At 51.0% G+C, this 24,585-nt stretch overlaps 2 protein-coding genes across 4 annotated transcripts; both read left to right on the top strand.

Moving 5' to 3' along the window:
* Nucleotides 1-633: 633 nt before the first annotated feature.
* Nucleotides 634-13,989, top strand: TMEM183A (transmembrane protein 183A). The gene is made up of 8 exons (XM_075775722.1): nucleotides 634-793; nucleotides 1,481-1,570; nucleotides 4,634-4,789; nucleotides 7,065-7,224; nucleotides 8,343-8,523; nucleotides 11,856-11,936; nucleotides 12,553-12,708; nucleotides 13,516-13,989. The coding sequence occupies exons 1-8, from the start codon at nucleotides 697-699 to the stop codon at nucleotides 13,699-13,701; spliced, it is 1,107 nt and encodes a 368-aa protein (XP_075631837.1). The 5' UTR covers nucleotides 634-696; the 3' UTR covers nucleotides 13,702-13,989.
* Nucleotides 13,990-17,317: 3,328 nt separating this feature from the next.
* On the top strand, nucleotides 17,318-23,545 carry LOC104642667 (alpha-1,6-mannosyl-glycoprotein 4-beta-N-acetylglucosaminyltransferase-like). Of its 3 annotated transcripts, none has more exons than XM_075775703.1 (4): nucleotides 17,318-18,206; nucleotides 20,891-21,025; nucleotides 21,299-21,446; nucleotides 22,312-23,545. In XM_075775703.1, the coding sequence occupies exons 2-4, from the start codon at nucleotides 20,915-20,917 to the stop codon at nucleotides 23,454-23,456; spliced, it is 1,404 nt and encodes a 467-aa protein (XP_075631818.1). In that variant the 5' UTR covers nucleotides 17,318-18,206; nucleotides 20,891-20,914; the 3' UTR covers nucleotides 23,457-23,545. The 3 variants fall into 3 exon arrangements, with proteins under 3 accessions (XP_075631818.1, XP_075631820.1, XP_075631819.1); XM_075775704.1 differs by lacking the exon at nucleotides 17,318-18,206 and adding an exon at nucleotides 19,576-19,910; XM_075775705.1 differs by lacking the exons at nucleotides 20,891-21,025; nucleotides 21,299-21,446 and having other exon boundaries at nucleotides 17,909-18,206.
* Nucleotides 23,546-24,585: the final 1,040 nt, after the last annotated feature.

Here is a 24,585-nt window from a genome sequence, read left to right as displayed (position 1 = left end):
GGCACCCCGGGGGGGTGACAGACACCCAGGGCTGGGGCATGGCTGGAGCCGGGGGCTTGAGGGGCAGCAGGAGGGGGATCACACGGGCATTGGCACTGGGGGAGTGCTCGGGGGGGCTGTGGGGGCAAGAGAGTTGTTACTGGGAGGGGCAGTTGCCCCAGAGCCCCTCGTTACTGGGAGGACTGGGGGGGGGGGGGGCGCAAGTACCTCAGAGATCCTCCTTACTGGAGGACTGGGGGGCAGAAATTGCCTCGGGGCCCTCATTAGTGGGAGGCCTGGGGGGCAATTACCTCAGAGGTCCCTGTTACTGGGAGCACTGGGGAGCCAACTACCTGGGAGGCTTTTGTAACTGGGAGGACTTGGGGAGCAATTACCTCAGAGCCCCTCTGGCTCTACTGGAAGAGCTGGAGGGGGGAAATCCCCTCAAGTGCTCTCGTTACTGTGAGGGGACAGTTACCTCAGAGCCCTTTGTTACTGGGGGAGGGGGCAATCCCCCCAGGGCTGATCAGCACAGCGGCTGTTCTCACTGCGATGACGTGAGCGAACGCATCACGCAGAACTACGCCTCCTCCGCCGCCGCCGCCGTGACGTCAGGGAGGTGCGCCGGCAGGGTCGCTGGCGGGTGACGTCATGGTCTCGCGCGGGGCGGGTGGGGGCGGTGCTGTCCCCGCGGCCCCGCTGCGGCCCGGGCGGGACATGGCCCCGCGCGGCCGCCCCGACGCCGCCGCCATGCCCAAGCGGGGCGCCCGCAAACGCCTCAAGTTCCGGGCCGACGACGTGTGCTCCGAGCGCGGTGAGGGCCGGGCCGGGCCGGGGGTGGCGGCCTGAGGGGAACGGCCCGGCCCGAGGCTGCGGCCTGAGGGGAGCGGGGCTAGGCTGGGCCTGGAGCGGGGTCTGAGGGGAGTGGGGCCAGGCCGGGGCTCGGCCCTACCGGAGGGCGACGGCCGGGCGTGGGCCTGGGCCTGGGCCTGGATTGGGGCCTGAGGGACGAAGTGGCTTCGCCCGGGGGGTTAAGGGGCCTGGGCTTGGGTGAGGGGAGCTGAGTCGGGCCCGCACGGGCTTGTGGAGGGAGAAAGCTGCTGCCAGTTGGAGGTGGAGAGATCTGGCCTGATGTGGGAGTGGGGAAATGAGCCGTCTTGGTCTGTGAAGGAGGGCCCTGGGCCTAGAGAATCAGCCAGGCGTGAGCTAGGTTGTGTGTAAGTGGGGTGTGGGGTTTGGTGTTGGTGGAGGGAGAGGGAGAACCGGGCTGGTCTGGGCGAGGCAGGGGGGGTGGATGTCCTGGGGCTGGTAGCCTGATGGCCTGGGGTAGCAGCCTGCTAGGGGCTCCTGGCCTGCACCTCTCTGTTGGGACTCCTCTTCCTGCTCAACTCTCTGTTTCTATGGGGAGTGTTCCCTTGAGGGATCGTGGCTCTTAGAGCTTCTATCTCCTCCCCTATAATCCATAATCCCACTGACACTCTGTCTCCCGACTCTCCTGCAGTGACGGTGGCAGATTATGCTAACTCAGACCCAGCTGTCGTGAAATCCGGACGAGTGAAAAAAGCTGTGGCTAATGCAGTTCAGCAGGAAGGTGAGTCTGCACTGGGCAGCTTGCCTTCCCCAGGCAGCCTGCCTCTGTGTTTTGGTGGCCTCTGCATGATGTGGGAAATTCCCCTTCCATGGCCTGAGAAAATCTGTCTCATTTAGTGCCTGAAAATGAGCCTGTGTTCCTCTGTAGAGCCTGATGTTTAGGATTTTAGACAAGAGGTTTTGCAGAAAGCCTGTTAGAAGTCCAGGAAGAAGTGCTGAGTCTTTGTTAGTGCCTGAAATGGAAGACCTTTTTCCTTTAACTATTGGGCGTTATCTCCTGCTTGAAGCAGAAAATAACATGATAGGAGTAGTTATTACTTTACCTCATACTAGACAACTTTATTAGCAGATATAATTCTTTGCAGTGGGAATAAGGTTATGATAGTTCTGGCAGACGTATGTTGTCATTCCCACCCCCCGTACTGCAAGCTGCAAGGAGGTATTTTTAGGGTGTTGCTGTTTCCTTGGTGAACTGTATAACAAGCAGTTTATACAGATATTGCAATATTTTGTTATCTACTTCCTCCTTGTTTTTTAGCTGCTGGGAGTGTTCTGAACTAACACATCCTGTTTGCTTGAGAAATGTTAATGTTTAGGCCTCGAATCTTAAATGTAGCTGGTCACACATTGGAGGTGAATGACAGTGACAGCTGAACCCTTCATATAGGAAAACTCTTGTTATATTGCTGAAATTTTACACCTGTAAAGAAACTATGCTCTTTGCACAAGTGCCTGTCATTGGGAAGCTGTACAGGGCAGGAATGCTGGTGAATATCCTTTTTAGCTGCTGTTTCTCAAGCTTTTAAGATCAGGGCACCTCCCTCTTTTGTTGCCTCCTTTGTAATAGGCTGAGGGCTTCCTACTTCCCATTCCTTCTCCTGTTCACCCTTTTATATTCTCTGCGGCACTGCCTCTAAGTACTGCACTTTGGCATCATACCTGGCAGACTCTGTTGTATTTCCTTTCTCCCTGTACATGCCCCACCCCGAGTCCTTGCATGCAGCATCACCTGATTTGTCCAGCTTAACCCCTCTCCTAAAATCCTGCTCTACTTCTGGCTCACCTCCACTCTGTCTCGATGACTCCAGGTCACAGCAGTTCCCTGCCCACCCCTTTCTCTGGTCTTTGCAGTGCAGAGTCACCCAGGCTTTCCCCTCCTTAGGCAGTGATCCTTGGGATCTCTTCTCTCCAGCCCCAGGGCTGTGCTAGAGCCTTATCTGGTGCAGTCCTGATGCATGTTACTGCCTTATCTGGTGCAGCCGTGATGCGTGTTACTGCCTTATCTGGTGCAATGAGCCACGCGTGGGGACAGCAGCCAGCCAGCCAGGAGACAGCAGCTTCTGCCCAGGGAGCTTTGGCCTTTGGCCTTGCTTACCTCCTGTCTCTTGGCTCCAAGTAAACATCACACTGTGGGTGACTGCCAGCAGGTGGGGAGCTTCAGTGGCAGAGGAGCAAAGGCCAGGTGGAATTTTCCTGGGCTTTTTTCTTCCCCATCCTAACCCCCAGGGATGGGGTGGGGATTACTGCTGTGAGTTGAAGAGAGGATACCTCTCTGCAAAATTGCAATGCAGTGTGATTCAGCGTGTGAATGGACTTGATCTTTCCTTTGCAGAGTGTGGTGGGTCTCCATCAGTTGTTGTCTTCTCTTGCTTGGCTGTATTTGGTGTCATAACTTACTGCCAGTAATGTTCCCATCTATTTCTCATGTAGTGAGGGCAGTATGATTTGACAGTGTGGGATACCGCTATAGCGAAGGTGTACAATTTACAGAGTAAACACGGCAAAGCAAAGTAGAAGTGTTTTAGCAAAGCACTGAAAGTAACTCTAGTAAGTGAGTACAGTCAAGCTCTATCCTATGACTGTCTTTCCATCTGCTGTATGACTGTTTCAAAACCTTGTTCTGTGGTTAGAAATGAGAACATCTTGCCTGAATTTATTTATGGTCAGTTCCTGATCCTTTTTTTTTTTTCTGTTTTGTTTTTTTTTTTTTTCTTCTTTCCCCTACCACTCTGTCCCTTTAATTCAAACAGCACACCTGGCTCTCTGGTGGCTCTGCTGACTGTAACTGTGATGTACAAAACCTTCCTGGGGTTCAGTTTGTGCTAGGTTAGAAAAGCTTGAGCAGCGCAGGCCTCCTCTCACGTGATCAAGTGTCTCTTAGTAGAAGTCCTCTTTTTCATCCAAGCACATTAGATAGAAATTCAACTTTCTTGAATGAATTTTACAGACTGTTTGCAAAGCGTTTGTGATGCTGTTACAATGCTGTCTATGACAGTGCCTCACGCAGCTGTAACGTAGAGCCCCACCTTTCTCTTTCAAGACTGTCATTACTGCCTCGCACGTGGATTTTTCTGCCCTAATGAGCTCTCAGTTTACAGATCAAGTTTTAAAATAATATGTCCTAACAGGGATGTGTCTAAACATCTCCCCAGAGGCAGGAAAAAAACCCCAAATCCAACTGACTCGACTTGCTGTTTTCCTCAATAGGCCAGAGTCTTTCCCTCCACTAAATTCTAGGGTAAGCGGAGCTCCTGTGTGCTTGGCACTGAGTTATATCCGTGATGGATTGTGTGTCATCGACCACAGGATCTCTTTATCCTGCTGAGAAGGGAGTGTATCTTCTCTGTGTTCACAGAACAATTACAGAGTAGGTGCTGGCTCTATACAGACTGAACGGTGGTCACGCAAGGAAGCTCCGGTATGCAGGGGAACCAGTTAGCACTGTAGAAAAGAGCCTGTTGTTTTATTCACAGTTGTAAACAGCTTCAGCTAAACCAATGGGATCATCTGCATAATGTGCTGGTAATCATCCTCATTGTTCATTCTTTAAAACAAGAGCTTATATAATTGCGTTCCAATTCAGTCACCCGTGCTAATCTTCCTCTGACAAGGTAATCCTCACGCCCAGGATTTATTTGTTTGTGTCACTCACCAGCTCTAATGCAGTTAGCTTGCCCTTTCTTAGCAGTGGCTCCGACAGTGGTTCCGCTAAAGTAACTCTTGAACTTAGATCACCTTTTTCGCTCTGCTGGTATACCTACTCTGTCGTTGCTTGTCATTCTAGTAAAATCCCTTTGTGGTTTGGAAGCTTCTTGTGTTCCTGCTGAGGAAGTTCTCTCCGTATCAGGAGAGTCTTGTGACAGCAGTGATGAAATGGATACAAAGGAAAGCATCAACGGGCGAACTGCGTCTAGAAAAAAGAAGAGCAAAAGGCACAAAGGTACAGTTGCCAGCCTCTCCTGGGGGGCTTTGTGTGGGCTGCTTCTGCATGTGTGATGTTACTGATTGCTATTTACGGGCTAGTCATGGGGCATTCTGTAACTTGTATGTGCACAAAGGAATGCTGAGGGTTAAACCACTTTTAAACCTCCTGGGACTCTTGTCAGAGGTGTTGTCTTTTCACAAAGGCAGAGCCTTGGGCATGAAATCAAGGCCTGAGAGCTGGTGGCTTTCAGTAAACTTCTTTCAACCTTGGAAAACGAATGCTGCTCCTCAAAAGTATTGTGAAACTTTGCCACTGGACATGTTACTTCATTGAATGCATGTTGGTGAAAGCAGGGTTTGTTTTGGGGGGGGAAAAAACAATGCTGCTATCCACGATGTGTTTGTTGGCAGAATCCACGCTCTGTTTCAGGATGTTTCCAGGGCTGTGGTTTGTTACAAATGCGTGTAGAGGCCTCTTTTTCCAGCAAGTGAATTTGGCCCTAGTGGCATTATAGTAAGTTAATTTCAAGGAGATGTGTCCTTCAGCATTGACACTTTGAGTAACTCTATAGAAAGCGATACGCAGTGCAGTCTAAGCTACAAACTGTTCTGCTGCACTGTGGAATCCTGCAGGAGTTTTTAATAACGGGTTGCTTTTAGGTTGAGAGAAAATTTTCTAACTTGATTTCTTCAGCTTAAGAAATACTTAGCTTTATTAATGCTGATACTAATTTATGTAACACATCAACATCCACCACAGACTGCAGTTGCACAGCGCTCTTTTGGGGTAGAAGTTTAATCTCTTTTATTGAGGCATCCTTTGGAAGCCTGGGAAAATAAGAATATCTGAGTGGCTAGAGTTATGGGAGGTACAAGTTTGGAAAGACAGTATTCTGTTCTACCACAACCTTGTCTTACTTATTTCTGCTACATGTTTAGGGAAGAAAAAATGGTAATAGGCCAGTGATAGTTCTGGCTGCACTCTGCAGTTCAGCAGTTGTGTAGTTTGATGGCTGCTTGAGTCAGAGCTGAAACAGCAGAGTGGGTGCTACAGCCCGGTGTGGGTGTGCCTGCCATAAATCTGTAGTAATGTAGGGAAGTGATCACATCCAGAGCTTTCCTTGGCAATGAATGAAGCAATTGTCACATAAGGATAAGATACTGCCCTTTGTTATTAACTTGCTATCTCAGAATTAGATCTGGCACCTTCAAGTTCTTAAACATCTCCTTTAGCCACTTGGTCACAAACCTCATAGCAGGTTTTTCTGTTAGCAGTCTGTGCAAGTTGTCTGTTTTCTTTTTTCTTAACGTTCCTAATGTTCAGTATTGTTTAGCTATTTATATTCGTTAAAAGCAGTTTTTCTTCTAAAGTTGGAGCAATGTCTGTGGAAAAATGTGTGGTATTAACTTAAAAACTGCAGGAGTGAAAGGAGTTTCTGAATCTTCTGTTCTGGTTGAACAGTTCCTGACGCCTGAGAGGAAGACCAGGCCATTCTGTTCATCTGTGAATTGCGTTAAAAGTTTCCCATCCCAGAAGCTTTAATTAAATTGCAGATTTAAGAAAAGCAGCTGATTAGCTGTTAGAGGAGTTGCAGAAAAGAATTGCCTGCCTTCCCTAGCAAAGCTCCTATTGTGACCATTTGAACAAAGAATTGACAAGCTTGGCAGCGTTTTGATGTTCTGGGACTTCTAGTGTAAAGCATTTTTTTCTGACTTGTTAAATGAGCAGTTTTAACAAAAATGCATGAGCTTGGCCCTCATTTACATAAAGTTGCCTCTGTATCCATCGAATTTTTATTTTTCCACTTATGTGTTGAATTTTAGCTGTGAAAGGGTCAAGCATTGAAAAAGGGTCCAAAAAGGCTGTGGGGTTTCCATCCCTGGATACAGTCAGAACTTGACTGGACGAGACCTTGAACAAAATGATCTAATTCAGCCCGTTTTGAGCTGGGCTGTTTGGACTAGAGACTTCCAGAGAACCCTTTCAGCCCGAATTATTGTTTGAATTTGCCACTTTGCATATGTGTGCAAACAGTGCAGCAGCAGGGATAAACGATGACATATATCCAGCCAAGGGAAAGTGTAATGGTTGTGTGGACGAGCAAGTGCACACTGATGAAAACTGGTAGTAGTGACAATGACTTTGTACTAACGTGGGCTTGTTTGGCTGACTGTGTGTAAATACATGTTTCAGCTGTTTACCCTGTGCTACCACTAGTAAAGCACACACCTCTAGATATGATTTGGTAATGAGGTTATTTACTACACTAATGCACCTTTGTTGCATTTAGAAAATCCTGATGGAGGTGGCGGAGAAGAATACCCCATTGATATCTGGCTGCTGTTGGCTTCCTACATTCGCCCTGAAGACATTGTCCGGTTTTCTTTAATTTGCAAGAAAGCCTGGACTGTTACTTGCACTGCTGCCTTTTGGACCAGGCTCTACAGGAGGTGAGACTTGAGAGAATTTTTAAACTATTTGTAGGAGGCTTCAGCAGTGACCAGCTCTCTGCAGAGCTGCAAATGAGGGAATATTCCCCTATAGGCTAGAGACCTAAAATGTTTGCATATGACTTGGTGGTGTGGGCCTTGTTTGGCAAGGGGTTGTGGTAAATTTCATCTGCTTTAGATCTGGGAACGGATCTGTGGTGTATGCCCATATGCTCCGTATAAAATCTCAAAGCATCGTGTGCTTTTTGACTTGCCATGGCCTACACGCTCCTGTTTGCAACAGTCTGCTTTGTGTGTAAAGCCCTCAAAGTGCTTATGGTAAAGTTCATGCTGTTACCTTACTGAAAGACACGCAAACATCACTGACAGAAAACTTGCCCTGCCTCAAGCTTTGATCATGGTCACCTTTCTGTAATTAGGGTGGCTTGAGAGAAACTAAGGCATTTTGGAGCTGCCTCAGTAGCAGAAGTAAACTGTAAATAAAGTAAGAGAAGAGGAGCTAAGAGGTGGTCAAAACTTGATGCAAATCCTTCTGTCCTGGTGCATGTCAGTTGGACTTTCCTTCAGGACAGAACGTTTTCTTTACATTTCTGTATCTGTTGCCCAGGAGGTGCAAGCAGCAGGAGTACAGAGCAAATAGCAGCCGTGGTCATCCTTGTCCCTGTTTTTTAGTGTGACGTTCCCTAGCAAAGGCTCCTTTGGCATCTGATCAAAGAATGACCCACGAGTCAGACTGCTCAGGCAGTTGTCTGCAAGCATGCAGTCAAGCTCAGCTAAAGCGAGTCCTTGAGAAACTGCAGGAATTTACATGCCTTGGTGCATCCTGCAGCTAAAACACCATCTGGTCTCTCTGGGCATCCTGTCTGCAATGGATTGTTGGGGAATTGTAGCGTGATATGCTTATGTGTGTGCTGGAGATCTGTCCGATGCAGGTAAAGTCTTTGAGACTGTTGTGTGATTTCAACACACAACACCCTTGAAGTGCTCAGAGTTGACAAGAGGTCCTCTGGTCAATCAGATGTTCAGTTTTCTCTCAGCATTGCTCTCTTCATAGCTCTCTTCTGCACGTCTCTGGCATTCTGACCCTTCAGCATCTGTTGGGTTTGTTGGCTTTTCAGGCACTACAGTCTGGATGCGTACCTGCCTCTCCGCTTGCGGCCAGAGTCCATGGAGAAGCTGCACTGTCTCCGTGCGTGTGTCATCCGGTCACTGTACCACATGTACGAGCCTTTCGCGTCTCGAGTCTCCAGGAATCCAGCTATTCCAGACAGTACTCCCAGCACTTTAAAAAATTCCAGAGTAAGTGGAATCGCTAACAAAGTTGGATATGTCTAAGATGTTGCTCTTTCTGATTTTTGTTCTCTTTCTAGAAGAAAAATAGATGATGTTTAGATGGCCACCGGTGAAGCTTGAGTGTGGGATGGTTACTAACTCTGAATAGTGATTTTAAAAAGCATGCTGGTTACTTGTGTCTGTATAGTTGCTAGTACAGAGGATTCTAGTTACTCTTCTGGGTAACTTCTGCCTAAGTCCTACCATAACATCTTTGTAGTCAGCAAAAAGGCACTTGCTTCACTGAATGTCAGAACTGCTAGGGATATTTGCAGCTGTTCCCTCCTCCGCTGCACATTTGTTGCTGAAAGGAGGTTGCAATAGGATCAGCTTTTATATCTTCTGCTTTATTCTAATGCTGTCTGCCAGAATACATCTTTTCTCCATAGCAGGCGTCTGGAGAGATACCAGAAGTGACACTGATAGCATCTGAAAGGGAGTCATTTCGTACTACGTTCCTGTAGGTCATCCATTGTCTTCGGTGTCTGGGTGAGGGAGGGTAGTGAGGTTGTGAGCATGGCAAATGTGCAGAGCAAATGTCTGCTTTGGGACTGGGGTTGCAGTTGTGTTGGGCTGTAAAGGATTTGTCTTTGGTGTGGGCAGGCAATTCCCTTTGCTGTCCCAGCTTGGAGCACTTACATATCCATTCCTCTTTAATTGCTGTTGACCATTAACTCGGAAATGCCTCTGTGTCTCTTGTTTGGTTTTAACTTGCAACTGGCTGATACTCTGTGAGCAGCTTAAGCAACAATGTGAATTTTCTCCATCCTCCAAAGTCAAAAACCTGTTGAATGAGGTTTTTGGAGCCAAACTGAAGTGATTTTCGTTCAACAGTTGCACTTTCTTTTCCATGCAAAATAGAGCAATCTCATCTATCTGTATGTGACATCATCCCTACTTTCTTTCTTCCTATCCCTGGGTGGATACTGGAAAAAACTGCCGTACCACTTAGGGAGCATCTGGTAGTAACACAAGCAGGTGGTGCTGCAGAGCAGGAGAAAAGCACGCAGTTCTGTGTGTAGTCTTATCCCTGCATCCAGAGCTCTTCGTTCTCTCCCCAAGTCCCCAGTTTAGGTATCATCTTTCTTTTTAAAAAAAAAAAAAAGGCAAAACATTTCTAGGAAATTCCAGCTTAACCTTAGTCCTTCTGAGTCTAACTTCCTACCGCTGCTCGGATCTGATAGCGTGGCTGTTAACAGCTGGAAACCCTGAGATGATGCTGGCAGGGTCGGTGTTTTGGAAGCATTCATGTTGACATCATAACGGCTTTGGTGCCCACTGCTAGTGCTTCTACTGTACTAACGGTTTGAGAAAGATTCTTGAAGTACAGTCTTTTATTATTCAGCTTTCAAAAAAAAGGAAATTAAATGGTGACAAGGCTTTGGTAGAACAGTAGAGGTTTGACCTAATGCCTTGGAGCATAAAAGAGCCATCCTGACTCAGGTCTTGCTGTACTACTGCATTGCAAGACTGAGCTCCACCTGTGTTACTGTGCACAGAAATGCCTTGGCACAGTGGGTACGGAGGAGGATCTGACATTGCCTCTCCACATTCTTGCTTTCCTGGGCTTTGGTTATACCTTTACGGGTCGTTGAAACTAATGGCAAATGCCTACATAAACTGCATGTGGCAAGAGGAGACCCCAGACCCGGGTGTTATCAAATCTAGCTTTTCCTCTTTAATTTCCTTTTTTCTTTCCCTAGCCTAGCTTGTGTGGGACACTGGAGCCGTTATGGTGTCAGCAGAAGTGTTTGCCCTTTAAAGACACCCCCATTATTTTTGGTGGAGCGGCAGGCCGTACGGCGCGTCTGAAGGGCAGGACGGCTGACCCGTGGACGACATCCTCTGCCCCTTAGGAGGTACTGACCATTTTGTGCTTCACTACTTGCCATGACCAAACCAGTTGCTAGACCAGGCTGTCTCTGCAGGTGAACTACAAATGCCACTGACGGTGGAGTTAAACTCAGCACCATCTGCTGCTCACCTGAGTTAAAAAAAGATCTGGAGAACATTTTTATCAGGGGGGGAAAAAACTGAGGTCCATCTCCTCCCAGGTGGAGGTTACTTGACACATGTTTCTGAGCTTGACTCCACATAGCTTTGTTGTTCACCTCATGAAGATTGTTGAGATAAAGGTCCTTTAAGGACTCTTGTTTATGGACATGACTCAGAGTTGAAGTAGAGGGTCTTGTATCACCTGTAGTCTCTAATTACGGAGCCCCCATGGAGGCTGGCTCTGGCTTTTTTTCATTTGGGGTCATGCTATCCTGGAATGAAATTAAATGTGTGCTTCGCCCTGCAACCTAGTCAGGCCTTCTCTTGGCGTGGGAGAGACACTCTATGGGTCATGGGAAGTTGTCTTTACCTGTATTATTCTTCCTTTTCCTGCTGACGCTATCAAAAGATAAGACTGCCTGTGGTGGGCTGGCATCTGTGGTGTGGAAGCACTTTCACTGATGGCTGGACTGACTTACCAGATTTCTTTCTTGGCTGTTGAAGGCGGCTAGTTGCTTCTACTCACTGGCAGGCAGGGAATTTCTCTTCTACTCTGTTTAATACAGGAGTTCTGCTGAGACTCCTGCCCTAGAAGAAGTGCTGCATGCTGGGATGGATCCTTTGGCCCACACAGTGATAACTGGCTTAAATTGGAGGACTCCTGGTGTATGTCTGCAAGGGAGGGCAGTGCTGGTTACCTCTGAGGCTGTCTTGAGGCCCTTTTCTCATTTTCTTTCAAAAAGGGACAGCGAGTTGATCATACTGTGCTATCCTGACAGTGTTTCTATACTCTGAAGTATGACAGTGGGTGCCTAGTGATGTCAAGACCTTCTTTTGACACCACAGTGGCTTATGAACTTTCTTACCTGTCACCTCATAGCTCACATATTGGTCTTTGCATTTCCCTCTGGATTCTCTCCTTCTTGATCCTTATTCTGTTTTCGGTTTTTCCTTGCCTTAGTCTTGTTTGGAGTCCGGTTCTTGGGTGGGGGAAATGGGTGAATCTCTACCGCTCATCTCTGCCTTATGGAAGGGACAAATTGCACAGTGGGATTTTTCTGTTTAGCACGTCAGTGACTACATGTTGTGTCATCCGGTTGTGTGTTGAGTCGGCCAACTTGAAACTGGGAGACCTAAACTGCTGAGTGTGTTCTTTGACCATAATTAATTTGAATAAATGGCTCCTAACTGCTTCTATATAATTGTATTTGTAATTGGAAGCTTTTATGCTCTGCTAAAACTTATTTAAAGCGGTGCCTGTAAGGGTTTCATAAATTTGTATTTCTTTTTTTTTTCCACCTCAGTGTCTGCTTTTCTGGTGCAAAAAGATTGAAGGGAACAGACAAGAAGCAATGTGGGAATTCAACTTCAAGTTCAAAAAGCAGGTATGAAAGAAGAACCAGAATGGCTGTTAATTTTTTTTTTTTTTGAAGCATTCAGACAATAAATAGAAACTCTTGACTCCTGTGATAAACTAAAGCATTCTGAAACTACACTCAGGCTTCAGTCTGTATTACCAAGACATTTAGAATCCCTCATTTTTATTTCCTCATTTGGTATCCTTTCTCCACTGTAAGATATGGCTCATTTGTTACCCCAAATAGTCTAATCTTTGGGTCATCGCTACTGATTACTACCAAAAAACAGACTATTTGACTTTAGTGATCAAAAAGGAGACCAAAATCTGAAACTTTTTGTTTTACCATGGGAAGGATTTCCCAGAGAAGTGAAGAAAGCCACCACTGTCAATGAAAACCTCCAGTAACAGGTCTCAGGAGAAGCAAGGTACCCCATGGTACCTTGGGATTTCTGAAGCTTTTCCCTCTAAAGAAATGAGCCTGCAAACTGCCTGTCCTGAGCGATGGCTTTTTATTGTGTGTATAATGCTCTGCCTAAACCTGTAGGAATGTGGTGAGAACCGGCTAGTCAGCACCAGTGAGAAGCAGCCAAACTCTAATCATAGGTTCCTGCTTAGCTAAATAAGCCTCTCTCTCTTTCAAGTCTCCCAGATTTAAGAGCAAGTGTTGTAAAGGTCTTCAGCCACCGATTCAGTATGAAGAAGTCCATACAAATCCAGATCAGGATTGCTGTCTACTGCAGATCACCACCTTTAACTTCATATTCGTGCCAATAGTCATGGGTATGACGTTTACCTTGGTAAGTGTTTGGGAAATCTGCCTATGCAGTTTCTGTAAGGAGATGAAGAAGACACCTCATTGGCGTTGTGTAAATCACGCCGCTGCATCAACAAACCCATTCTGGCAGTCTTAAGGTTAATAATCAGAGGAAATGCTGGGGATCTCCTCAGTTTAACTTCTGTATTTCCATCAGCTCTTGCCTATTTGGTGCAGCAAATACTGATGATACCGAGAATGTGCTGTGGCTGTGCAGCATCTGGGGGCAGATCAGTTGTCAGGGTACAGGAGATCTTCCCTCCTCAAGAAAATATCTCCTTACCTTACAGCAAAAAGTTCTGAGAGCAAAAACCTATGAGCAAACTCTTGCAGTGTGTATATATGGTCCCTGACTGCTGGGAGAAAGAGCAGCTTTAGGACCAACTTCCACAAACTCGGCTCCGGACAGCAGCAGAGCAGTTATGTTTAGGCAAGAGCAGTAGTACAACGTGGGGCAGCACGTGTGGCTGTACTTGTCAGGGTTTCAGAAGCGACCTGTACCCCAGGGACGTTCAGTCTGGCTTCACAAGAGCAGAGCAGTGAGTTCCAGACTTCTGGCAGCCACTTGTTCTCAGGTTCACTTCTGGTGTTATTACTTGGGGTTGTCAGCCAGAGAGAACTGGTTTGAATTCAGGGCTGTAGATTGATTGTAATTCTGCCAGAACCTGACATACCTTAGACTCATACAATTTAGAAGAATTTAAAAAAAAATTATTTAAAAGCTTTCTGTTAGGAACTGTATTTATCACTTGGATTTTTCTGAAGTGCCTCCTTGTCTCTCTTCTTGCAGTTCACCATCAATGTGAGCACAGACATGAGGCATCACCGTGTGCGCCTGGTGTTCCAGGACGCCCCAGTTCGCAATGGCAAGAAACCTCGGCTCGACCAAGGAGTGCAGGTTGTGCTGGACCCTGTGCATAGCGTGCGGCTCCTGGATTGGTGGCACCCACAATACCCCTTCTCTCAAAAAGCTTAGTGCTGTCCTGAGTCTGCAGGAGCCAGCAGGTGACTGAATCTGGCAGGCTGAAGAGAATTTCTAGGAACCAGGAAATCCTATTTTTATTTCTTAAATAAATTCTGCAGTCTCCTTGCAAGTGGTTGAAGCTACTGAGCTAGTCTGTATGTATATAACTTCTGGTCAGTGATGGGCAGAGCTGAGTGTAAAGCAGAAACTATTTGTAAACACACTTTTATGTAAAATTCACGTTTTATGATTTGAAAGGAGCTCCCTGGAACTGTTCATTTAAAATCCTTTTGGTGCTAATGACAGTGGTCCTGTCTTCTGTTTGGGAAGAAGCAGGAGGTTTTGCTTTCCAGCTTTAATATGACCAGAAAACAATTTACAGAAAAAAATAATATGCATGTTTGTTTTACGGCAGCATGATTGCATACAAACACAGTGTGGTATCTCAGTGTCTGAGAAGCAGTAAGCAGAGCAGCAGTGATCAGCAATGATGGTAATGTACAGTCCAACACATAGGAGTGTAAGGAAAGAAAAAAGCATAAATGATCAAACAGAGGAATTATTTCAAAGAGGATTTCTAAGGCAAAAGTCTCTCTTGAATGTAAAGAAACTGCAAGTTCTCACAGTGATGTTTCCTCTTTGAAAAGAAGATCTTAAACCTTTAAAACCAGAAGGTGCTTTTCAGAGTCGATAAATGGAGGGAGAGGAGATGGAGAGGATAAACTAAAATAACTGAAGCAGTCATGGAGGACTTGACTGTCTTTTCTCAGAGCAGTGGAGAAGTGTTGGCCTGTTGACACTGGAAAGCCCATAAGCAATCAGTAATAGGGTTCTTGACTAAACAAATTAATTTCTGTAAGGAAGAAGCAGCCTTGAAATTTTCTGTGGCTCTGGGTTGATGGAGAGGGAGAGGGGCACAGAGGCTAGGCCCGTCTGTCATGTCCAGAACGAGTTGGGCTGGAGGTTTAATTCAGCAGGTGAACATTTTGCTGTTGATGGCCGGGATCTGGTGGAGGAGTGGTGGCAGGCAGAGGAGGAGCAGCAGTGGAAATAGCAACCCTGGGCTGAGTTTTGCTGCCTGTTGCTGATGAGCTGCTCAGTCCTGTTTCACATCAGATCTTGTCTCAAGCAGGAGTAACTGAGCACTTTTCCGTGTATAATATTTAGTGAAGCTCCTGGAAGGAGAGGTGGTTCGACCAGTTTGAATTTAATACGCAAATACACCACGATCCTCTAAATCACCACCAAGGATGTCTACCCCAAACCTGGATCTACATTAGAGGCTCTCTGATGTTGACTTCAAACAAACGTGTTTGGGAAAACTACCTCACAATTCCACTTTTTCTCTGCTGCTAATCATGTGATGCCAAGGGGTAAGTTTAGATGAGTCAAAGTAGAGATACAAGGCAAGAAAAATGTGCCGTAACTGTGATAATGAAGCTGGTTCCCATGATAGTGGAGCCTGGCCTGAGTTGTGGTTGTCTTTGTGGTGCAGGAGAGGAAGGGCAGCACGTTAGTGCTTGATCTGCCTGTAGAGGCTGCAGCACTCCATCCAAGTGTTGTGCCACACACCTCAGTGCTTGTGCACAAGGAAGCTGCTCTGGGGCAGTGGGTGAATAGCAATCTTTTTGTGGTGGGGTTAAATACCGCTGAAATTAGTGACAAATCCCCAGTGATCCATGTGGTGGAGTCTCTGCACTGGAGTTTAGTAAGTGGAACATCATCAGCTTGCAGAGTTACCTGTTGTCCTGGGTCAGGGCTCTTTCTCTGCTGGTGTATGCTTTCCTAGGGAGGCATCTGTTCAACTGGAGCCTGTTCAACCGGAGGCACTTTGAAGACCGTGCTTCGAGGTGTTTTCTGCTACGTACCTTGAGAGCTCCGTTTTGCACGATTATGCCAGCGCCATATGCCTGGTGATTGCTGCTTGTGCTGTGCACAAGATACAGCACAGGAAGGGGGGGCAGAGATGTTGGGTTCCTGGCTCGGGGCTGGGTGTCAGGAGGACAGAGCGGGCTGGTGCCTGTGTAAAGCTTTGCTCTCACCTGCGGAGAGCTGCTCCGGCTGAGTGGGGACGGGAACAGCACCCTGTGCCTTGCTCTTGCTTCTGTGAAGAAATACAGAATGAATGTTTGGGTTGCGTGTTTCTGACACGTTTCATGCAGGAATACGCTCTAATCAGGCATATGGCACGTCCAGGATATGCTTAATGTTTCGGGGCAGAGGTACTGCACAGCACGGTGAGTAGCTTTCAGCCCTGTAACTCTCCCTGGACAGCTGGTCCTTGGGTGGCACAGGCTGTCACGGCAGGATGCAGGTGGATGGGGTTTCCTGCTACCAACAGACTTGCTGGTTTCAAATAAGGATATTTAAATATGGACAGATGCTTCTAACCCAAAGAGATGCCTCTCCCGTGCCAGCCTTTTTCAAGGCTGAAATGTATAAAATGTAGAACAACGATTTTTCAATCTTTTCCTTTGCAAGTAGCAAACCTTAAGATGGCTCCAGTGACGGAGCCGTGCTGCTTGGCGGCGCCGGCAGGGATCAGGGACCTGTTGGGATCTGTGTGGGGAGGCCAGCGAGGCGGCAGGGATGCTGCGGAGGTTGGGCTCAGCTTGCCCACGTGTAGGGCTGCAGGGCACCGTGTTTGCCCCTTCCTTACCCAGAGCACGGGAACCCTGCGCTGAGGTTTGCTCAGTGATGTGACCAACTCCTGGCCAGACCTCAGCCCCAAGCAGGGGGGGTGTGTGGGGTGTCTGTCCCCCAAGCCCAACCTCTCTTGAAGGCTCCTTGCCAAAAATAAATCTTTTTCCGTGTTCTGCAGGGGTGGGATGCAGTGAGGCTGTGTTACAACTGGTCCCTGCCTGGGCTCTGGGCAGGAGAGGCTGCGGTTTGGTGTACAATAATCACTTTCCTGTAGGACATGACTCAAAAGGGTCCCCAGATTGGCATTGTGATGGCCGGAGTCCCCATGCTCTCCCTGTTGCCTGGGGGCCCTGTTTTACCTCTGCTTTGTCCTGCTTGGGCTCCTGAATAATGGAAGGGCTGTAAGCTGATCTGGCCCCGCTCTCCGGTTTCCCCAGGGGAGACATGGAGGCCTGGCCACCACCTTGGCCTCACGCTGCCTCTCTCCTTGCCAGGAATCAGGTGTTGGACGGGAGCTGAGCCGGGGCAGGGTGAGGGCTGGGTGCTGTGGGTACCTGCGGTGGGTCCCCTTGTGCCTGTCCCACCCCAGTGCTCGGCACTGGGGACACTGATTCCCCCTGGCCCCCCAGGCTGGGTCCGTGCCTGTGCAGCAGTGTGCCCTGCTCGAAACAGCCTTTGCGCCTGGGGCTTCTCTCTCTTCTCCAGGTTATTTCAAGAAAAAGCAAAAATGTGCCTTTTAGCCTCATTTAAGCCACCTCTCTGTTCCCCAGGCAAAATAATAATTCAGTGAGTGGAGAGTGTGAGCACCGGGTTTTGGGCCAGAGGGAAGTTTGCGAGTGGCTCTGGGTGCCGAGGTGCGCGTTGTTCCTGGGTGCTGGGGCCGTGCCCTGGCCCTCGCAGGGGTGCGGGTGGAGAGTCCCTTTTCCAGCACCCCAACCAGCATTTGGGATTTGCCCCATAGCACAAGGAGGTTGGGGACGGGACTGGCTGGGAAGGTAAGAGGACCCAGGCCCACATCGTGGTGGGCACCGCGGGCTGCGTCCTGGCTCTGGATTCCTTTCCAGCTCAGGGCAAGCTCATGGATGTGCCTGGTGAAGGTCAAATCCTGCCCTAGCTCTGCACCCCAAGGTGGCATGTGGGGACGAAAGGAGGATTCTGGTGGCTCTGCTGCACCCCATAGCAGTGCCGTGTGCTCCCCAAAGGTGTGTTTCTATGGCGGGGCTGCGTTGGGGACCCCGAGGCTGCGCTGAGCACCATGGCCCCTCACCCTCCCCTTCCTTCCTGCGAGGGCAGGAAGGGCTAAGCCCTGGTTCCTTCCTGTGCTGGGGTATGGGTCATAGGGTGTCTGCGATGAGAAAATCCTTCCCCATCCTGCAGCTGCTGCTGGTGGTTTCCACATCCGTGAGCCACCGAGCCCCACATCCCTTCCTCATCGCTTGTGATTGAACAGCAAATGTCTCCCGAGTTGCGCCGTCCCAGCTCCCTTGGCCTTCCCGGCGTCTTGCAGCCACTGCCCGGGTGCGACTGCCGGACTGCCCCTGCTCCGAGGCAGGCAGAGTGTCCCCACTGAGCTCCCTGGGACCCCGTGGGGACAGAGCCACTGGCATCCCGTGATGGGAATTTAAGGACTTAAAAATCAAACGGCGGAGGAAAAGCAAAAGCCAGCATATCCGGATGCTCGCAGGTGTATCTTCCTCTCCTTTGCAGTGTCATTACCTGCTTCCTGCTCTACCTTATCTCTCCAAGGCCACCTTTGTCCTCACAGGTGTATCCGAGGCCAGCAGTTCCACCTGAACCCACAGCTGGGGCTGGAAGGCAACTGGGGGATTTGTAGAAGACGGAGCCTGGGAAGGGACGTTGGGGCCTTTCCGAAGGTAGGAGAGGTCCAGGCCAGCGAGGAGAGGAGGGAAATGGGATCTATGCTTCTGTGTGGATAAACAGGGAGGATGGGATGGAGGGGAAGAGAAGGGTCATCCTCTCTGTTTGAATGCTGCAGGAATGTTGCCATGTTGGAAGGAGATGAGTGCCCGGCGGCAAGCAGGGTGCAAGCGATGCTGTTGGATGACTTGTGGGTGCTCCGGGGCTGCGGTCCTGCTATGGGTCTGGAGGAGGGAAGCAGGGGGAGAGAAACGAGGTTTGGAGGGTGGAGGAGCTGGGGACAGACTGGGCTCGTGGGGATGGAAGGGCCTTCGTCTCCAGCCAAGGCTGCGACGAGCTGGGGTGCGTGGGGAAACCGTGGTGCCCCTGTGGGGCACATCTAGGTGGGATCCTGGCAGCCAGCTCTGCTCTGGCCCAGGGTTCAGCTCTGGCTCAGCAGCCCCGGAGGTTTCTGCTGTCTCAGCACAAAGGCTGAAAACAATGCGAACAAAAAGACATGATGGCTCCATGTCCCCAGGCTTGGCACACGGCACAGTTTCACCCTGGTGCCACCAAAGTGGCAGGTTTGCACAGGAGTTTGGAGTGCTGGGGCCCAGTGAGAGCCCTTAGGGGGTCTGATCCTGCTCGGGGGGCCTGGGGCTGCCAACAGAGGGGGTGGGTGTGTGGGAGACAGCTGGTGCCATTGTGGGATGCCCAGTCCGGGGGGGAGGCTAAGGCTGCCCTAACCCCTGCAGCGAGGCTGGGGGCCCTTTGCCCCAGCCCACCCAGGGTCCCCACCAACCCGGTCGGTTCACCAAGCGCTCGCCGGCGTTGGGCAGAGGATATTGGCAGATGCTTCTGCTCTGCTGGAGGCAGGTGAGGATGCAGGGTGGGGCTTTGCTGAGTTGGAAACCAGAGTTCGGCCAGCTCTAGGGAAGGCACCAGGGCTGAGCACCCCTGAGAGATGGCGAGGCTGCCTGGCTGCTGCCACTGTGCACCCACATGCCGGGCAGCCGTGCACCCCATAAGTTTCTGCTGCCTTGGTGGGCACATCCGGAGTGGTGCTGGGCATGAGTTGTCTCACTGGTGTCATGGGATGGGGCTGCACAGGAAAGGTGTGTCCAGCTTCCCAGCTCACCCCGTGGTCTCAGCGCTGCACGATCGTTGAGATCCAGGCTCCGAAATCCACCTCCAGAGTGGCTTCAGGACATGACGTCCCCACGGCCCAGCATGGGTGTCTAAAGCTGCTCCCCCCTGAAGCCGACGAGCTGCCTGTGCCCCCTGTGCTGCAGGGGAAGGAGAGGCTGGGGGGGCTTCAGGAAGAGCTGTCCGTAGGGCTGGCCTGTGGCAGTGAGCACCCCCAATTCTCCCCCCTGTTTTAAGCAGCTCTAGGAGCTTGTTGTCCCCCCCTCCCCGAGTGCTTTGAAGAACCAGCGATAGGGAGTTCAGGTTCAGGGGAGGCGGCTCCTCTGCTCTCCTTGGCTGAGATGGGCCCTGCCAATGCCAGGGCTCAGCCCAGCCCTCCCTGGGAGAGAGTAGCTCGCTTTGTTTTAATTGCTTATCTCTGAGTAATGAGCAATGTTCATGGGCGAGGTCAGCATGGCATGGACGGCACTGGCTGCTGCGTCAGCCTGTTGAGATGGGACTTTTGGGCAGGAAAACAGGGGGTTTCTCCTTAAAATAAGCTCAGCACACGCTCCACGAGGGCAGCAGCAACACAGGTAGGTGCTGCGCCAGCCTCTGCCGTTTGGGGACCACGGGATCATCTGCTGCACAGTGGGAGTTGATGCAGTGATGTATTTAAGGAGAAGTCCTGGGTAAAGCCCAGCTTTCTGAGTGGTTTATTGCACAGCTTAGGGGGGCTTTTCCTCCACATGTCAAAGACGCTTTGACCAAAACAAGCTGTGAGCAGTTTGGATGGGGCTGACTGTGTGTGCCCTGCTGGGCTGGGCACTCACTCAGTCTCCGGTTTCTCCTCTCCCAGGGCAGATCCGGTCATATTTATAATGGAAAAACCCCAGGCGAACACAGGAGCCTTTTAGCCTCCTGCCACGCCTCTGCTACAAGGCAAAGTATCTCAAGGGCACTACAAATTCCTTGAAGGTGACACTCTTACCCTCAGGGACGGCTTTCTTGTCCTACCAAGCAAGGGACCTGCCGGGACGGGGTGAGCACAGCTGCCGGTGGCTGCCTGGAGGTGGTCGGGGAGCAGGGCAGGCAGGAGGGGCTGGGGGAGTTTTGTCATCGTGATGCTGGAAGAGCAGCCTGGGCTCCTTTGAGACCTGAGTATTTCCCAGAGCTTGGTGACAAGTCCCGAGGTCTTGGCGACTGCTCCTGGGGTGCCACCCTGATCCGAAAGCCTTCCTGGAGGCGTGTGTCACCTGCAGTTGTTCTGCTTCCAGCTCCAGGGCTGCTGCGTGGGGGGGTTGCAGGGCAGCCGGGGGTGTTGGCACGGCTGGTGGGCTGATTTTTTTTTTTTTCCCTGGCTGGGCTGGGGTGTCCTGCCCCTGTCTGCCCAAAGGGGACAGTGCACGGGTGTCTCCTGATGTCCCACAGCAGCCCCCAGGTGTGCACCCCTGGGTGCTCTGAGCAGAGGGGTCAGCCTGGGGGGTGCATCCAGGTGCCGCCCCACCGTCCCATCCAGGGGATGGTGATTTTCGCCAGGCTGTGCCCTGACCTGATGTGCCCCTTCCTCCCGCAGGCCTCAGCGTGAGGGCTCGGTGCTATGCGATGCTTCCTGAAGCGCTCCCTTACCGCTGCGCTTGCAGCCTCCTTCCTCCTCCTCTTCCTCCTCCTCCTCCACGGCGGCAGCCGGCAGGAACAGGAGCCCCCGGAGGTGAGTCCCCCACCGGTGATGTCCTGCTGGAAGGGTGACTGGAGCATCCTCCATCCCTGCCTGCCCCACACAGACCCCAACCCCAGCTCTGCTCCCATCCCTGCCCTGTACCACCCCCAAAGCCCAGCTCTGCCCTCTCCTCACCCCGATCCAGGAGCTGGGAGGGCAGGACAGCACAGACACCCCCACCCCCCCATTTCTGGGTTCCCTCCTTGCTCACACATGCCCATGGTGCTCTGGGGTCTGACCTGGCTGCCTGTGACTCCCATCCAGGTGGAGCTTAGGGGCCTAGCCCCTGATGCGGTCCTGCAGATGCTGCAGCCGGAAGGAGCCCTCCGCATCCTCAGGGACACAGATGTCCTCTCTGTGCTCCACAATGTCTCCTACCACCTCCTTGCTGGCACCCCATCACCCCACAAAAGTGAGTGCCTCTGGATCCTGGACTGGGCAGGGCTCTGGGTTAGATGGAGGGGTGGAGGAAGGTGGTCCGTGCTTCTGCACCTTGGGACTGGGGTCACCGCAGGTATTTTGGGTTTCCCAGATTTCTGTGGGGAGGGTGGCTGAGATCCCACCTCCCTGGGGTTGAGTTTCCTGCTCTCTAGTCAGGAAGGTGGAGATGGTGGGGCTGGACCACCAGGACAGTCATATAGCATGGGAGATGGGGGGTCAACCTCTTAGATGAGTGCACGAAAAGCAATTCACGTGCAAATGTCATGGGAAGGTGCTTAGGGCAGCCCCACACCAGCCCACGCTGAAACCAGAGGTCCAGTACTTGCACGGTGCTGCACAGACCAGCAGCAAGAGGAGCTGCAGCAAAGCTGAGAAAATGCAGCTGCAGCTGGACTGTGGGAGGGAGGGCAGAAGGATGCCTTGTCCCAGCATGGCTGCATCTCCATGAGGTTCAGAGAAGGGTAGGGGCATCCTTTCAGGATGTGCAGTCATGCCATGAAGCCATCTCTACCCCATAGGCTGTCTGCACTGTTCCTTCCCCAATTTTTTTTTTTTTTTAAGGTGTTTTTCCCAAATATTTCTTCTTCAGAGAAGCTCTTGACTTCTCATCTTGGCCTCTCCCTGCCCTTTGGCCAGTTTTGGGCACCTCCTGAGACACTGGGGGCTTCAGCTTCAGAAAGGACCTTCCAGCCTTGGACATAAATAGCATTACTGGTGCAGGCTAGCAATACAGAGAGCTTTTTGGAGCCCCCTCCCCATGGCTTGCAGGGACAAACCTCACCATGGTCATCCCAGGTCACCCCTCAGCCTGCTAATGCCCTTCCTTTGCCTTGCAGAATTCTTGGCAGTGGGATTGGCGTCAGTGCGGCGGCCGCGTGGCTACTACCTCCCTGCCACACTCCAGTCCCTCTTCAAGCAGTCGACGGAAGAGGAGCTGCAGGAGATGGTGGTGGTGGTGCACCTGGCTGACACAGATCCCAGATGGAACATGCATGTGGCCGCTGACATTGCCCACAAGTTTGCTCATCACATCCTCCTGGGCCGGCTCCTGCTTATCCACGCTCCCCATGAGTTCTACCCCACCCTGGAGGGCCTCAAGAGAAACTACAATGACCCAGAGGAGCGGGTAAGGTTCAGGTCCAAGCAGAACGTGGACTATGCCTTCCTCCTTGCCTTTGCTGCCAACCTCTCCTCCTACTACTTGATGATTGAGGATGATGTGTGGTGCGCCAAGTCCTTCTTGACAGCCATCCGCAAGGCACTGGCTTCCCGGGAAGGCTCCAACTGGGCCACCCTTGAGTTCTCCAAGCTGGGCTACATTGGTAAGCTCTACCGCTCCAGTGACCTTCCTCGCCTGGCTCGCTTCCTCCTCCTCTTCTACCAGGAGATGCCCTGTGACTGGCTGCTGGTCCACTTCCGCCTCCTGCTCACCCAGAAGGACATCATCCGCTTCAAGCCCTCCCTCTTCCAGCACATGGGCCTCTACTCCTCCTTCCAGGGCACAGTCAACCGGCTGGAGGACGATGAGTTTGAGGCCAATGCCTTGGACCTTCCAGATAACCCACCGGCAGTCTTGTTCACCAGCATGTCCGTCTTTGAGAACTATGAGCCCCTCAAAGCTTACAGTACAGCAGAGGGGTATTTTTGGGGGAAAAACCCAGTAGCTGGCAGCGTCTTCTCCATTGTCTTCCAGCAGCCGGCCCGCGTCACCCATGTCCGGGTGCGCACGGGGTCCAAGGAGCGCCAGGGTGATTTCCTACACGCAGGGGTGCTGGAGCTGGGCTGGCGGCGGCGGGCTGACCATCGGGACTGCTCTGCCTACACCACCATGGGTGCCTTCGAGAAGGGGACCTTTGAGCGCTGGGGGCTGGAGAAGGCTGTGCCCAACCCCGTGGAGTGCGTGAGGATCCGGGTAACCCGGGACCAGAGCGAGTGGCTCATCATCCAGAGCATCGACATCTGGACCATGGCAGGCACCTGACCAGGAACATGGCGGGTTGCCAAAGCGGTTGGACTTTGTACTGAGTTCCTTTATTTTTTTTTTGGATAAGGAATTAAATTATTGACTCCCACTGGTGCTGCCACCTGTCTCCAGAGGGATGGTGGGTGCTGCTGTGGGACGTGGATGGGGTGGGAGCAGGGCCTCCCAGGCCATGCCTGCTTGGGGGATGCTCCAGTGAGCGATGCAGGGGGCGTGGGGAGGAGCAGAGGCTTGGGAATTTCAGGCTGGGCAGCAGAAAACATTTCTTCCAAGGGAGGATGGTGCACAGGACAGACCTTATCAGGTTATTCACTAGTGGCATTTTGCAACCTCTTCACACCATCCCTTTCCCATCTGAGTTTTCTAACCCACCAACTACTGATTTCTAGCCTGCATTTTTTCCTTTCCTGTCCTGTTTGAAGCTGTTTCTGGGAGGGTTGCAGGGAAGATATGGGGGTGCTGCTCACCCAACCCCTTGCCCTCTACGATCAGGGACGGAGGGGTCCGGTTGCTGGGAGCAGGACCCCCACCACTGGTGATCAGTGATGTCTGGGTGCTGATCAGAGGGACACGGCCACCAGATGGACCCATCGCACCAGCTCAGTCCCTGCACCACCACCACGGCAGCTCTTGGCCAGCTGCTAGCTTTCAGATCCTTCAAACAGATTTGAGGGGCGGGGGGACGGACACTGCAGTTCCCAGTCCAAGAAGAATTCACACCAAGAGGGAAGGACAGGGAAGACGAGGATTCTAAAAAGAGGAGAAGAGGAGAAAGGTCCAATGGTTGAGCACCACGGAACAAGGATAGGTAAAGGAAAACATGGGCTTGGTAGGTGGTGAGGCTCTTAGCCCAGCGAGGTGCTGAAGGGTAACTGGGGTCCATGTAAGCTGCAAGCACAAAGCCCCCGAAAAGCTTCTGTTTGGATTTGCCTGGCAGGATCAGCTCGGAGTGCTGGAACCTGCCGAGCAGCTCGATCAAAACCTGTTGGCACTAGCGTGCAAGGCTGTTGACCAGCACCTCTCCCAGTTAGGCTTTTAGCAACAATTGCTCAGCTTACAACAAATAAGGAGGAATTCTGATCTGCTTGGCCTTCCCCCCTGACAGCTCGGAACAGTTTGTCACTAACTT

Source organism: Balearica regulorum, chromosome 25 (genome assembly GCF_011004875.1).
Source record: "Balearica regulorum gibbericeps isolate bBalReg1 chromosome 25, bBalReg1.pri, whole genome shotgun sequence".
In the NCBI taxonomy this organism is placed as follows: Eukaryota; Metazoa; Chordata; class Aves; order Gruiformes; family Gruidae; genus Balearica; species Balearica regulorum.
This window is presented reverse-complemented; position numbering and strand designations above follow the sequence as displayed.